At 37.5% G+C, this 15730-nt stretch overlaps 1 protein-coding gene and 1 long non-coding RNA gene across 3 annotated transcripts in view; one reads left to right on the forward strand and one right to left on the reverse strand.

The window, feature by feature from the left end:
* Positions 1-662: 662 nt before the first annotated feature.
* Positions 663-15730, reverse strand: part of LOC108265913 (adaptor related protein complex 3 subunit sigma 1) — a 15886-nt gene continuing 818 nt past the window's right edge. The window contains exons 2-7 of one of the 2 annotated variants that reach the window (XM_053680288.1): positions 11832-11923; positions 11579-11690; positions 11401-11472; positions 10736-10843; positions 1958-2121; positions 663-1475 (exon numbers count right to left, since the gene is read on the reverse strand). In XM_053680288.1, the coding sequence (XP_053536263.1) occupies positions 1993-2121; positions 10736-10843; positions 11401-11472; positions 11579-11690; positions 11832-11923 (513 nt within the window). In that variant the 3' untranslated portion in view covers positions 663-1475; positions 1958-1992. Of the gene's footprint in view, positions 2122-10735; positions 10844-11400; positions 11473-11578; positions 11691-11831; positions 11924-15730 lie in introns of both variants that reach the window. The other variant, XM_017468758.3, reaches the window with a different exon arrangement.
* LOC108265914 (uncharacterized) overlaps positions 15633-15730 on the forward strand; it is a 3691-nt gene continuing 3593 nt past the window's right edge. The window contains exon 1 of the long non-coding RNA XR_001812777.3: positions 15633-15730. This exon is cut by the window's right edge and continues 217 nt beyond it. This is a non-coding gene — a long non-coding RNA (uncharacterized LOC108265914).

Genomic DNA, 15730 nt, shown 5'->3' on the forward strand with positions numbered 1-15730 from the left:
GCAGCCCTTGAAAGCACTGTCTGTGAATTCTGGCTCTGATAGTTAGTCATCCCAGTCATAATTGGTCTCAACTAGAAACCTGGATCTGCTTTTGTTTGTTTGTTTGTAACATGCTCACAATATTTTCAAAGGAATTTAGTTTGTTCTAGCCAAACCAGTAGCCTAAATTAAAGCAACATGACCTGGACCAGGCAGTTACTAAAGATGCTATAAATGCATTGTGCAGAGCCAGCCATTGTGTTAATGAACATGGGCTTTCTTTGCTCTGTGAGCTTCGTGTATGAACACTTGCACACACATGAAAGTAAAATCGTCCTGCTCACACGTTTTTTTCTGTTGTGTCCCGTGTTTTTGTCATGCACACTTTTAGTCTCAATCACAGTGAATACAGCTGTTGAATACGCGTTGTGATGTCGCATCTTGGCCCAAATCTGTGGAAAACCGGTGATAATTTTGAAATGTTTCAAGCTCCCATGAATACAAAATTGCAGAGTTCCCTTGATTTTGCCAAAACCATGGATGGACTGGTTTACAACACATTATCTGTTCATTCTGAATAACGCATTTGGGTTACATCCATTTTGGAATAAGTGTATTTGATTATGACCTGGATTATAAATTGCCATTATGCTACAGTGCATCATAAAAAAACACCAACAAAATAAAATTATGCATTTTTTATTTTGTTGTGAAAAAAAGAAGAAACACTCACATGCACTGATTAAAGATAAAAGCATTGCTTGAGTAAGAAAAGATAAATTATATATAAAATACTCTGATTACATACAGTATAATACCAGTAATACAATTAAAGCATATACAGCATCACTTGGATGTTTTCATAATTGAGTATATTTTTTTTAGGTCTGATGTACAAAGCATTATAAAGACATGATCTTCAAATACTGTAGCAGCCAAATTGTAGAAGCAAACCTTCAGAAAGGCCGATGGAATGTAATAAATAAATACTTCATGTCCATAGAGTAAAAAAAAAGAAACATAAATGCCATTCAAAGACCAGAAGCAACATGACAGGAAATCACACAGTACCTTCTTAACAAGATATTCACGTTGTATTTGGTAAACATTTATGCATTTACAGTCATGTGAAAAAATAAGTACACCCCATGGAAATAAATTTTTTTATTATTTTTTAAACACATTGGATCCTCTTTGAAACGGTGCCTATTAAAAGTTGTTGCACCATCAAATGACATAAAATTTACATTTTGTAATAACGTTCACAATTTAAATGAACAAAAACACAGATCAGTCATATGGAAAAAGTAAGTACACCCCTACATTTAATCACACCTTCAAAACAATAAATTAGAATCAGGTGTTCAAGATTGGGTGAAATTTATTAGAGTCTGCTTAGGAAGTGCGGATGGAAATTGTCTTATCCATACTCCTCTCATATCTAGTGTCTGGTGTGCCCTTTGTTATTGAGGTGTGTGGTGTCATCATGCCAAGATCTAAAGAGTTCAGAAAAAAGGTTGTGAGTACCTATGAGTCTGGCAAGGGATTTAAAAAGATCTCCAAATTATCTGAAATACATCATTCCACTCTAAGGAAAATCATCTACAAGTGGCGCAGATTTCAAACGTCCCAGCAAATTCAGCCCAAGAGCAGACCGTCTGATGCAAAAAGATGCAAGTACATGCAAGAAAACCCTCAAACTTCTTGTAACTGAAAGAATATTGCATGGAAGAGTAGTCAAAAAATTCCAGCAAGCCAATGACAGTGACTAGTGGACAATGTTGTACTTAATTTTTTTTCCACAGAAGATCACCACATCTATTGATCTTTCTGTTGAATAAATGATTCAAAAACCTCATTGTCCTTATGGCTTTGTTTGAGTATATCAACTTTATTAACAGGCACCGTTTCAAAGATGTTCAAATGTTTGCTTGTCCAAATGTCAAAAAAGCCAACAATTTCCATAGGGTGTACTTACGTGTACTGTACGTCTGCCCATCCGGTCCACTGCTGCTATTTAAAAGATGGCAAGTTTGGCACTTTTATGCTGATGTCTCCAATGTTGATGTTCTTGGGCATTTCTGGCAGGTTCATGTTCTTTACTGCTGAAACAGCACGTGCAGGAGCCCCTGCAATGCCAGCCTGTGAACACACACGCACCAACACACAGTAACAGTGGTGTTTGAACCATTGCATGAGAATATTCACACAAGAACAGGCAACACAGACACTCGAATCACATTTCACAGATACAGTCGACATCACACGAAATGCAAAAGCACATTACAGATGGGTGCAAACTGGCATTCTTGTTCGTACAGCTCAATATGCACATGCATGTCTCGGGTCAATTTCGAGCGTAACTAAAAGTAGGGTAGAGTAAGCCGTACCTATGGAAACTGAACATATGAACAAAGGATCAGAGTGTCTGGGAAGTAAAAGCATGGCCTATAATGAGAATTTTCCAAAACTAAACTGACCAAAGCCTCTTGAGAACCGGGCATGAGGGAAATGGGAAAAGCAGAGCAAGGAAATTAGAAAAATCAGTAAAAACAACATGTCTAATCTCATAATTCCATAGAAGATGAAAGGAGTTAACTAGAGCTAAATTGCATCTTAAAAAAAAGACAAGTATGCCAAGCTGGCAAATTATCAACCACTGCAGAAATAAGGCTTTTCCTCATGAATAGATAACCATGCTCCATCATAAACCATTATCATTTTAAATAAATTCAATGATCTTGAACTAGGGTTCAATAACATAAGCACACCAAACTGACTCCTATCATTCTGAGGCCCATAAGCTCCTGCTTCACTGACTGCCAGCTATGCTCAACCTGTCTGTAATACTTGCAGTTCAACTTATTTTCAGTAATGACTAGTATATTGATATCTCGGTATACGTAGATCACTAACCATTAATTTAGATTTCATATGTACTACAATTCCAAGACTATTTAATTGATAATGATAACTGATTCCTAATGCTGACCAGGGGGTAAACTTCCTCTGTGGAGGTGCTCTCGATACTTAATTGTATTTACAAATTATTTACAGCCATATCGGAGAAAGTCTCATGTTTTCACGCATAAATGGAGCTGTTTTCTGTTATGTCTATAATTTATGGGGATTTTTGTGTTGTTCTTACATTTTGGATGTACTATTTCTGGTAATAAAAATAATTTTAAAAAATACTTTTTTGTTTATCCTGCTTTTACTCCTGCTGGGATTTTGAAACAATAAAAAAAAAAAAAAAAAAAAAAAAAAAAAAACACACGTGTTTATTTTTTTAGTTTCTGTTACAGACACGAAAATAGAATGGCCAAAACGTTCACGGACCATGCAATTACAATTAACCATTCATTTCTACAATCATGTGAGACTATTCAACGGAATGCTAAAAGCCAAAATATGAAAGTACTCAAAAGCTCACAGACTACATTCCTATTCCTCTGCTTACTCTCATAATACAAGTGAAAACTGGAAGGATTGCTCACTCCTGAAGAATTCACACTCTAACACCGACAGCCAGACCAACAGTGAGGAATTCCACTCTCTGTTACCTACTGTCAACCATTTCAACTGCTATATGGATAAGTGTATTCTAAAACATTTTTGGTTAGTGTGATTAATAACTGTGTACACATGCTACATCAGTAGCATGTTATGTAGTCAGTAAAGAAGTGAAATTTGAATGGTTGTCCTAAGACTGGGTTATAAACTGTTGTCAAATCCCATTTAAACAGATGCACAGACAAAACTAAAACTCGCATTACGACTTCTAACAGACATACAGACACAAAAGTCCGGTAAGAACTGACTGACTACAATAGGTGTGAAATAATCATGCACATCTCTTTAAGCTTATTGGAGATTAGTACATAGACTGAAAAAGGATGTAACTCCAAATGAAACTAAGCTAGTGATGGGCATTACAATATGTATTATGATGCGATTCTTTTAAATTAACCATTTGATTGGATCGTACTAGGAGTTTAAAAGTTTCTGGTTCACCACTCAGAAGTATCCAGACATACTGTACAGGCTACAATATCAAACACCTACAGTAACCCACATCCATACATTCATTTAATTACTTATATACAAGTAATGATATAATGTCAATACAAGACCATATTTACATCATAAATCACATTTATTGAAGCGTCACTGTGGGGTGACTAGGGGAATGGGCTTCCCTGGGCCCATAGGTGGAAGGTATGTACTTTTAAAAGCTGGTAAATGGGTCCACACAAACTGCATCTGAACAGCCCCATAATTAATAACATTGTGCCCATGGTTTCTTTTTCTTGACTAAAGAAAAAAGCAGTACGGACTCCATATGGGACTTTGAATAGACCCATATGAAAGAAAACAAACTTAGAGCAATGGCAGTAGCAATGTAGAAAGTGTTAATTAAAAACGTCTCGGGAGAGCCACAGAGAGACTCTGACCTCCAAAGAAGAAAGGCAAGACACAACATGTGTTAATTATTTAAGGTGTGGATATCAATCTACACAAGATGCAGAAAGGGTCACTAGTTATGAATGGAACTGGATAACCGCAAGTGGTTGAGAGAATCACCCGAATACCTACTTGTGCACATGCGCACACATGCTGAGACCTTCAACAAAGTCACAAAATATGACAGACTACGCGTTATTAGCAATAAACGTCTGTCAGATAGTCATCTTCCACCAGGATCCTTCTCTCCAAGATAGGTGCCGGTCCCCAAAAGACAAGGGACCATGGTGGTTATCCAGGGTTCACCGAAGCACAGTTACACGAACAACCAGTGTTCTATTTCCCCCTCCTAACCACCAGAGACCTGGGTAAAATATGCCACAATATCATGATGAACTGGACACACCAACCTATCTTCTTGGCAACGCTTCCCAAACAGACCCCTTTTCATTAGAAAATGTTTGTCTCTCTTCAGCAAGCCAGAGCCTGTGCCCCTCTCTCTGAGACAGGGGCACCCCTTTTTGTGACATAAGGGTTCCTAGGCTATGGAGCTCCGTGCTGTGTGAGAGTATGATAGACAGTTCTGAATGAACTGATCCTTCATGGAGCCGCATAGGGAGAGGCCATAGTGTAGAACTTTGAATTGAAATGCTTAGCCTTGAAAAACAAAAAGGATAAGCATCTTTGTTCTGCGGAAATGCAGACATGGAAATACGCACCACATAAGTCCACCAATGTGAACCAGTCATGTTCTTGCACAGCCTGGATAACAACTTTACTGAAAGGGAGTGTTTTTAGAACCCAGTTCAGCTCTCTCAAATTTACATTTGGACAGAAACAAATGTCCTTCCACGGAAAAATAACGTATTTAGCACAGAACCCTTGTTTTGGAGTGTAGGGCCTGCCTTGTCAATCACATGTCTGTCCAAGAGAGAACAAAACACTCTGGGTCACAAAAAAACTAATATCAAGAAGGTGCTGATTTCCTCAGTAGCCAGTGTGTGAGGTTTCAAAACGTCCCATTACAAGCCCCTCACATAAACAATGCTTTAGACCAGCAGAGTTTAGCGCATCACTATGACATGGTGGGAGATCACGGCATGCATGCACATGTGCACAAGAAGTATCCAGGGGATTCTCACCAGCAAGTGAAATAGGACAGGTGGTAATTTTTTAAATTAAAATTCATTTAGTTTTAATGAACTGCCCATCACTAGACGGAGTTAATATAAGATTTAAATGCAATGATCCCATGCTGGTCATCAACCTTCTAATACAAGTCCTACTACTTCTGTCAAGATTTGGAATTTTATAAATATAGTATATAATAATGAACATTATATGAAAACGGATGCATTTGAGTCAGTCAGTCATTACCAGTTATCAGTTCGCATCGATAACCTTACGAATATCCTTCATCATGGAAGGACTTATAGTAACAAACGATATATACAGTACTTACCAACTACATAAATAACCAAATACAAAATGGACTTTCTGTCCAAAATATTTTTGCTTGTGATCCATATTATGCCAAGGTAATATCTACTCTTAGATCTGAGGTAAACACAATATTAAAGAGTTAAATAAAAAGTAAATCAAATCTGCTGCATTCTACCATGTTATCCTGAGAACGAACTTTGTTTGTAAATGAAAAGCCAAGCAACAATTGGTCTTTAGGCACCATTAAAACTGCAGCTTTTCTGTAGCTGAACAAAACTCACCGGTTATAGCATGTGTTCAATAACACAGAATTATAATTCATTAAATTTAAACACAACCAAACAGAGAACATTTAGATCAGTTTAAACTTTTAGCTTAGTTATTGTAGTCGTCCTTTGATGGAGGATCTTCGAAAGGTTAACTTTTTACCAGACAGTTTAGGCGTTTAAAACAAAACCAAGTCTACACAAAAGGTACACCACGTACACCTGTTAAAAGTCTAATATTTGTCCTCAGGATGTGTAAAATTGTGTAAAATTACTTGGTTGGGAATTCAGAGCAGTACCTGGGTCTACCTGTCCTGCCTGGGGGACTGAAAGATAAACGTCTGCAAGAAGAAAGAATGGAAAGAACTAGAGAAAGTCAGGAAAGAGGAATGAGGAATGGTAGTTAAAGCAGATAAGCAATCACAGTTTGTAGAGCTGAAAGAGAGCGTATAACCCATCTTAGACCGCCGACTATAAAAGCGAACCAACAAACTGTTTAATCCATTATTAGGCATGTGCCGATAATGCCATGATATTCAAAATGCAGAATATGGTTATTATGGATATTTCAAAATACTGTCAGCATCCCTGTGTTTCATTCAGGAGGCAGCAGTAGTTTCACAGGTGTTTGCACACTCCTGAGATGAAGTTGACCTTCATTCTGAAGTAGTCATGACCTACTTCCTCCATACTCTTAACACAACTCTGACGCAACAACCATTCAGAGTACAATTTAACATAATTGTTTTTAAACTGAGCACATAGTTTTCTCCTGTTAATCAACAAGTATCGCAAATACTAATGAGCAGGTGGACAAATAAGAGTAAGCTTCCCCACCCTGCCACTTGTTTCATTTATTAGTTCCAGTTTACAAACAAGTACAAATGGCGAGCTACAGGGGGAAGCAGTAAAGGCGTGGAACATACCAGAATGCTTACTTGCTGCAGCACAACCTCTAGCAGCTTCATTCCCTTTATTTACATTACTATATGAAAATGTTCATATGTTTCGTCTATAGGTAATATCTTAAATAGTTTTCAACTCACTGGTTCCCATGGCCATTTTTTCCATTCAATAATAACAGTGCAAAAAAAAAAAAGTGTCCCTCAGTTGTTCCCTTATTTAATAACCAATTAGTAGTGCCATTAATAACATAAATTTTTGGATCATTATACACTGTATGGCCAAATGTTTGTGGACAATTGACCATAGTGAAGTCAGGCACTGATTGCAGTCAGTATTCTAGCTGATCGCAAAGGTGTTCGGTGGGGTTGAGTTCAGGGCTACCAACCTTGGTAAACCATGTCTTTACAGACCTCGCTTTGTACACGGGGCACCGTCATGCTGGAACAGGTTTGGGCTGCTTAGCTCCAGTTAAGGGATACTGTAATGCCACAACATGCATAGACATTGTAGACAATTGTGTGCTTCCAACTTTGTGGCAAGAGTTTGGGGAAGGCAGTTTGGGGAAGGCTCACTTATAAGTGTGATGGTTAGGTGTCCACACACATTTGGCCATATAGTGAAGTTGTCCAAAATGGCTCCCATGGGCAATAAGTAGGTATGTCTATTACCTCCCAATGAGACAAGCAAAGGTAAATATAATTTTTCATCAATACTATATTGTCAAAATACTAATTGTGCTAAAATATAAGGTAATTATTATAAGGAACAACATTTTTGTATCAAAATTTTAAGTCGGCACATGCCTTACATACCGAAACTGCAGAGGTTAATAATAAAATCATCCAAAATTTTAAATACTCAAAAGAGGACAGCTTACTTTCAGACACTAATATTAGATGTGGAATTTGAAAACTTGAAAAATTTGTAAACTTGCTATTTTTGAAACATTATAAGGAATAAAACATACCAAATATATATTACTAAAAATTCATTTTCAAATTCATGTTGAGAGACGTTTTTGTAAACACATATTTCAGTGCTAGCGGTCTAGGGTAGGTTGTCAAAAGAGAGAACAAGCAAGAAGATTTGAAGTTTATGACACAAGGGTGCTGAGAATGATTCAGACATTTCCTCACTTATTCACTCATTTGTAGAGTTAAGAAAATAATCATAATAATAAACATTGGTTAAATCAAATACATATCTGCACCCATGCAATTACAAAACTGAAATCCAGTTCATTCATTTATTGTTAGCAATTTCTTGGGTTATGTTTGAAACCACTCACAGAAACAGTTCGACAGAACTCAAAAGGTCTCGATTTGAAGCCACAAACTCAGGACCTCTCGATCACACAGTGCATTAACTTGCACACTAATAATACGATCATTGTCTGATCTTGGGAATTTACCACATGGATACCATTAATATGCTAGCTTGGATTTTTCTACATCTGTGCATGTGTGGAAACAAAAATCAAAAAGTCCAAAATAAAAACTCATCATCATCATCAAACAACTCTTATAAACACTATTACTTGCCTCTTTCAACAATCAGTACGTTTACATGGACAACAATAATCCAATATTAACCTGATTAAGACAATACTCTGATTAAGAAACTAGCATGTAAACAGCAATTTTTTATTACCTTAATCCAATTAAAGTCATACTCGAAGTAAACGCAAATCGAATTAAGACGTGTGGAGTATTCCTGTTTTAGTCGCATTATCGAAGTGCATTACAGACATGTACACACCTTAATCACACCTATTAACGTCATGTGGGAGTTTTCACCACATTTTGCGACAGGACACGTTCACACATGGCAGTGCTCAACCGTTTGACGCCAAACAAGTGAACATGGCTGCGTTAGAAACCACGTATTTACCTACTATATATTAGGCAAAATACATTTCTCTCTATATACTATATAATAGGTAAGTATGCAGTTTGGGACACAGCCCACAGCTTCAAGCAGTCGTCTATTTGCACGTATAGCATGACAAATAATTAACTGCACTTGAAGCGTTCATAAAAATTAAGAATTAAAACACCTGTAACTGTATACAGTACCATAACAAAGATGAACTGTATGTTGATGTGTGAAATTCTGGAGGGAACGTCGGACGGCGTGACGTGTGCCATTAATCAATCTATGTTCTATAACATGTAAAACGGGAACATGCAAGGAATATTCTAAAAGCAACTCATGTAAACATCTTAATCACAATATTATAATATTACTGACCTTATTCTGAGTAAGACAATATTGTGATTAAGGTGTTTACATGTCTGTAATGCGACTAAAACATGAATACTCCACATGTCTTAATTTGATTTGTGTTTGAGTATGACTTTAGTCGGATTAAGGTCATCAATAATCGCTGTTTACATGGTAGTTTCTTAATCAGAGTATCGTCTTAAATCAGGTTAATATTGGATTATTGTTGTCCATGTAAACGTACTGAATGCCATATTCATGTTCTTGTGTATAAGCCATCCTGAACTAGTTAAGCACCTCCTGATTCACCTTAGAAGTGGAGGTAATTCCTAAATATTTTATCTGCTTTGAGGTGAATATCTGGGAGCTTCGTGATCAGTGCAGTTAATGGAAGGGCTACATTATTAAAGATAGCTAGCAGCACCATTGATTTTATTAGTTTATACATCCGTGTCCAGCAGCCAGGATTAGTTGATTGTAGCAGAAATTTGTGTAAAGCATGGTGGGTATTGTAATGCCAGGGTAATGTTGGTTGAATGAAACAGTTCTGTTAGGGGAAATCTAACTGTTATGTGGGAATTGGTCAAGACTAAATAATAAAAATAAATTAAAATAAAATAACTAACTAAAATTTTTTTTTAAAAAGTCACTGAGATCACATTTTCCCTGAAACTGAAGCTCTGGGCCTGTATCTGCACGATTTTATACATTGCTGTTCTCCCACATGATTCGTTGAGTGGATCATATACACAGGATCAGTGCCAAAATCTGATTTTTGCTATTTTTTAAATTGCTGATCTTCTCTGTTTAAATAAATTATGAAAAAATGTAGACAAAAAGTCTACAAATCTTTGTAGCTAATGAGTGTCCCATTATAGCATATCTAATCCATCAGAAGAATGTTATAGGAAAGAAAATGTGACAATTATACTGAATGCCAAAACATAATGAAATCAAGTTGCATTTATATGAATGATGTTGAAATAAAAGAAAGAAACATAGAAGATCTTGCCTGCCAGAGAAACTGAAATGAAGGCTGAATCATTCTAGCAACCAAAACATGGCTTCGACTCACCATCAAATCTTGTCATCTTTACCGATGCCAACCCCCACCGACCTTCTAAACGTTCTCTCCGTGGAAATCGAATTTACATGATATGGTCATTTTGGAGCTGTGTTCCGTCTAGCTGAAACACTCGGTGAGAGAAGCAGCAGTAATCATGTTGGTGTTCGTGTGAAGTCAGAATTTGATTTCCCACCATAGATACTGTGAACAACTCCTTTTCAGAGCAGGGACTGCAATTTGCAGGTTGAGCTTTTAGTGTGGAGCACAGCATAGCAGGCCATAGAGCCACAGACAGGCATCACAAAAAGGGCATTCTGGGACATGCAGTCCACATACAGTCATGCCTGCACATTCCTAGAGTAGAGTTGCATAGCTGCATAATTCTTACCTCAGACTTCTCAATTTTGTTTTGGGAATCCACTTGTGTTATGATCTCATTCATGTTGGTCTCTAGGACCATGCCACCCATCACCATCTCAGACAGGATATTGTGTACCTGGGAAATATTAAGCCAAAGTCAAATGCTGAAAATTTGTAACTCTGAAGATTGTACAGCCGAATATTTTTTATTTTCTTTCAAACTTAAAAACTATTAAAACCGTGCCGAAATATGGCTAAAGGTTTGTGGACACCTGACCATCACACCTACGTATGTTGAACTTTCCCCAAACTGTTGGCACAAAGTTAGAAGCACTCAATTATCTAGGATGTCTTCGTATGCTGTAGCATTACAAGTTCTCTTCACTGGAGCGAAGGGGCCCAAACCTGCTCCAGCATGACAATGCACAAAGTGAGCTCCAGGAAGACATGGGTTGCCAAAGTTGAGATGGAAGAATTTGACTGTCTTGCACAGAGCCCTGAGCTCAACCCCACTGAACACCTTTGAGATTAACCGAAACACTGACTGCACCTCACACCGCCTCGCCCAACATCAGTGCCTGAATGCCTGAAATCTGGAATGGGATGTGGGCGTGATGATCGGGTGTTCACATACGTTTGGCTATAAAGTGTACATGGGTCTAGCTAGAGAAATGCTTTTACATCATACATTACCTTGTCCACATGGAAAATGAGGTCAAGCTCACAGACATTCTCAAAACATTTGTCCAGCGTTTCCACAAATACCTGTGTGACAAGAGATGAAGATTAATTTCAAAATTCAACCATACCATAATAACACTGAAAAAAATTGCGGGGGAAAAAAAAAAGGTTCCTGCTGACAACAAAGTACCTGGATTAAGTCTAGAATGCCGAGTTCACTCTCTGAGGAGTCTACACAGAAGACAAAGTACAGCGTGGCATAGTGTCTGTAGATCAGCTTGTTGTCTGACCCACCTATCAACCTGTGTGTATTTTAAAATAAATAAATAAATAAATAAACAAAAACAATCATTCTGAGCATCTAAGAATTAAATGCCTCGAGAGTATTGATTGTATAATGTACGTCATACTGTGTACACGTAAAAACTGTTAATCATACTTACATTCCACCCTCAAGAAAATTGCAGACGTTCTCGTCCCGCTTCGATACCAGGTGAAATGTTTCCCTGATGATCTGCTGCTCTGTGTCTTCACTCTGGGTTAGAAATTGCAAATATCTGAATTACACTGGTACAACAGTTCTAGTTTTCATAATAAAACAGCAGAAATGCTCGACTGCGTGAAAGCAGGTTTGCACAAGAAATTGCATTCAAATCTTGAATTTCTCTCTTAATGCAACTTGATTGAGCACTAGCATTGATTCTGCAGCATTTACACTTGAGCAACCATTACATAAACCAGATTTTCTCCCAAATGCGTCGGCACAGATTTTCTCTTGAACTAAACTTATTCCATTCATTATTATACATTAAACAGTTCATCTTACTCTGAAAACAAACAAACAGCCAGAAATGTAAAATCACCAACTGATAATTGAATGCCAGAAGTGGTGTAAAACTGTGCGGTTGATCTTTTTGCTGCCATTAGCACACTTCATATTATTTCCTCCCACACAGGGCCATTGCATAACATTTCCTCCACTGTAAAGGCACCATAGATGGCACTTTTTCACATTTTATAGTTTTTTTTCCTAACTTTGGGGGGTACAGCTGGTAGGGCCGGTGCTCTATCCAACCTCAAGTCCGTCACAGTCTTGATGTGCCACTTGTATTACACATCTGGTGTTACTCCGGGGTAAACGTATGAAATGAATGAATGAGATAAGAGTTGCTCACGGCTGAACCAGAAACTTTCCATGACTAACTGTTTGCCCACCCCTTAAATCAGCTGGTTGCCTTTTAACTCCTGGAGCGCACACACATTGCACTCTTGGCACCATGATAGAATTGAAGTTTTACAATACACAGCAGTTTTCAGGATTTAGATTATTGTAGCACACACATGCCATTAAAACCAGTCATTCAAAATGGAGACGAGAGGTCAATCACTAGGAACATGTAGCTACCACCATCTGCTACAATAAATGTGAGAATTCAATAAATACACATTATCATTAAATGTACTCACTTTTGTGAGATACTGTACATCTTATATATACAAAAGAATCCTAAGTGAGAACCATGAAAGTTTAATTCATTGATATCACTTCTAGGCAGGCAAACTGTCCCCACAAGCCAACCACAGATGATCAGAGGTAATTCGATCTGACCTTAGCTTAGACTTAAACAATAGAAGCACACGTAGCCTTTTGTGCTTTTAGTCAGCCAGCTGGTGGATGAGTTCATATCCGAGTGTAAACTTGCTGAGCCCTTTTTAAAAACAGATCACCGGTCATAAGATATAGCAGCGAAATATGTTGCACTTATTGGTTGTTCGTGGTAAAACACTTTGCTCTGGCAAAGGGAGTCCACACACCATAAATGTAAAGAATTCTACTTTCTGATTAATTACAAAAGAGGAACATGGATGTTAAAATATAGCAGTAAAGATCAATGAATGGCCTAATATACCGTTATAAATAAACAAATAAATAAGAAAAGAAAGAAGAAAAAAAAGGATTAGGTATACAGGATTACTAGAGGGCTATTCTAATATTATTTTGATATTATATCTAATATTATTGTTTAGATTATTTACTTTGACAGTTTTTAAAGCCATTACATTACAAAGTCCTTACATTGTGGAAAAGAAATGTGTAAAATAGATTTAAATGAATTCAAGGCAGTGAAATTTTCATGGGAAATTTTTAAGAGATGTCACAAAAGCTCTAGGTTACAGCACTCAGTTTTATGTACACAGCATGGCAGATAAAACCTAAGTGGTATTGCCCAGAGAGAGACAGAGAGAGAGAGAGAGAGAGAGAGAGAGAGAGAGAGAGAGAGAGAGAGAGAGAGAGAGAGCGCAAAAGAAAAAAAGAGAGAGAGAGAGAAAAAAAGAGAGAAAGAGAAAAAGAGAAAAGCAAAAGAGAGAAAGAGAGAGAGCCAAAGACCGAGAAAGAAAGAGAAAAAGAGAGAGTGCGAAAGAAAGAAAGAGAGAGAGAAAGAAAGAGAGAAAAGGGAAAAGGAGACAGAAAAAAGAGAGAGAGAGAGAATGTCACTTGTCTACATTAAAAACCTTGATGTTGACTAATGGTCAGCATGACCGGAAGTACGCTGTTACCGTCGTAGCCGAGAACGTAAACGTCACTAAGCAACCGTAAACAAGATGGTGCAGTCATTTACTGAAATACAAAACAAAATTCATTTAAAAAAGCAAGAGAAGGATTGCTTTTGACATTAAATAATAATCTATTGTCATAAGAAGAGTTTTTACTCTTGTATCATGCCAATAAGATGAAAAACCTAGATTTATCGTGTAAGCAATACAGTACTTGCCTTTTAATCTTGATTACATGTTGGAAGACGAATGCCTAAATGAATTTCATGTCAGAAAATTTTAATTAGCTTAACTTTAACGGAAGAGGATGCCGTACCAAAAAAAAAAAAAGGAATCGCTTCCTGTAGCAGTTTATTTCTCATCCACCTCCCCCAGTTTCACTGTGTGCAGAGTTCATCTATATGGAACTGTGGGCCAAAAGAATACAAGAGTGTGGTGGAAATGCATAAATTTACATTTCAAATGCATGTATATACATACACACAGTACAACCTGAAATATACTGCTGTTTGGATCATGTTCTTAATCTCAGATCACTGGTCATCATCAGTTACAGTCAGTTTTACAGCCAAACAAAATAGTTGTGGGAGGATTGCACGTGTTAAGTCTCTGGTACACTCCGTTTTTTTTACGCACATGCCAGCGTGTGCACACAGTCGAACACATAGCCTTTCAAAGTATACCCCATTAGACATGTGCGCAGGCGGTCCACGCATGCACATTACGATAACTTGCACTACCCCTCCTGGCCTACAGGTACAGTACAGTACAGAGCAGTAAAGCAGGTCTTTTGGTGTGAAGGACGACAACGAAGAATCACAACACGAAGAACGATGCTTGGGCAATCTCTCGCCACGATTCGCACCCATGTACAAATGCTGATGCTCTTTAAGGTAGAATTATACAAACGCGGGTACTTTCTAACCTGCACTCGTTTCCGTCTCTTCTGTTTTTTTTCTTCAACTACCTTGAGAATCAACGCCCCTGGGTCACTGTTGCCACCTTTTGGTATAAACCTACCATTCACACTGCACAGACAGACGCCGACAATGTAAACAGAATACATCTCTCTATCATCTCTGAGTGTAAACAGAATACATCTCTATATCGTCTCTGAGTGTAAACAGAATACATCTCTCTATCGTCTCTGAGTGTAAACAGAATACATCTCTCCATCTTCTCTTAGTGTAAACAGAATACATCTCTCTATCGTCTCTTGGTGTAAATAGAATACATCTCTCTATCGTCTCTTAGTGTAAATAGAATACATCTCTCTATCGTCTCTGAGTGTAAACAGAATACATCTCTCCATCGTCTCTTAGTGTAAATAGAATACATCTCTCTATCGTCTCTTAGTGTAAATAGAATACATCTCTCTATCGTCTCTTAGTGTAAATAGAATACATCTCTCTATCGTCTCTTAGTGTAAATAGAATACATCTATCGTCTCAGTGTAAATAGAATACATCTCTTGTCTTAGTGTAAATAGAATACATCTCTCTATCGTCTCTTACTGTAAACAGAATACATCTCTCCATCGTCTCTTAGTGTAAATAGAATACATCTCTCTATCGTCTCTTAGTGTAAATAGAATACATCTCTCTATCATCTCTTGGTGTAAATAGGATACATCTCTCTATCATCACTTAGTATAAATAGCGTGTGTGTGTGTGAGTGAGTGCAGGGAAATGTCTTAATATTGTTGCTGCTGGTCCAGGAAACCATTGTTGCAATCATGTGCATAATATGATGGCGTTCAGCCTGAGAAGACTCACTGAATCACGAG

The sequence above is a fragment of the Ictalurus punctatus genome, chromosome 5 (assembly GCF_001660625.3).
Source record: "Ictalurus punctatus breed USDA103 chromosome 5, Coco_2.0, whole genome shotgun sequence".
Lineage (NCBI taxonomy): Eukaryota > Metazoa > Chordata > Actinopteri > Siluriformes > Ictaluridae > Ictalurus > Ictalurus punctatus.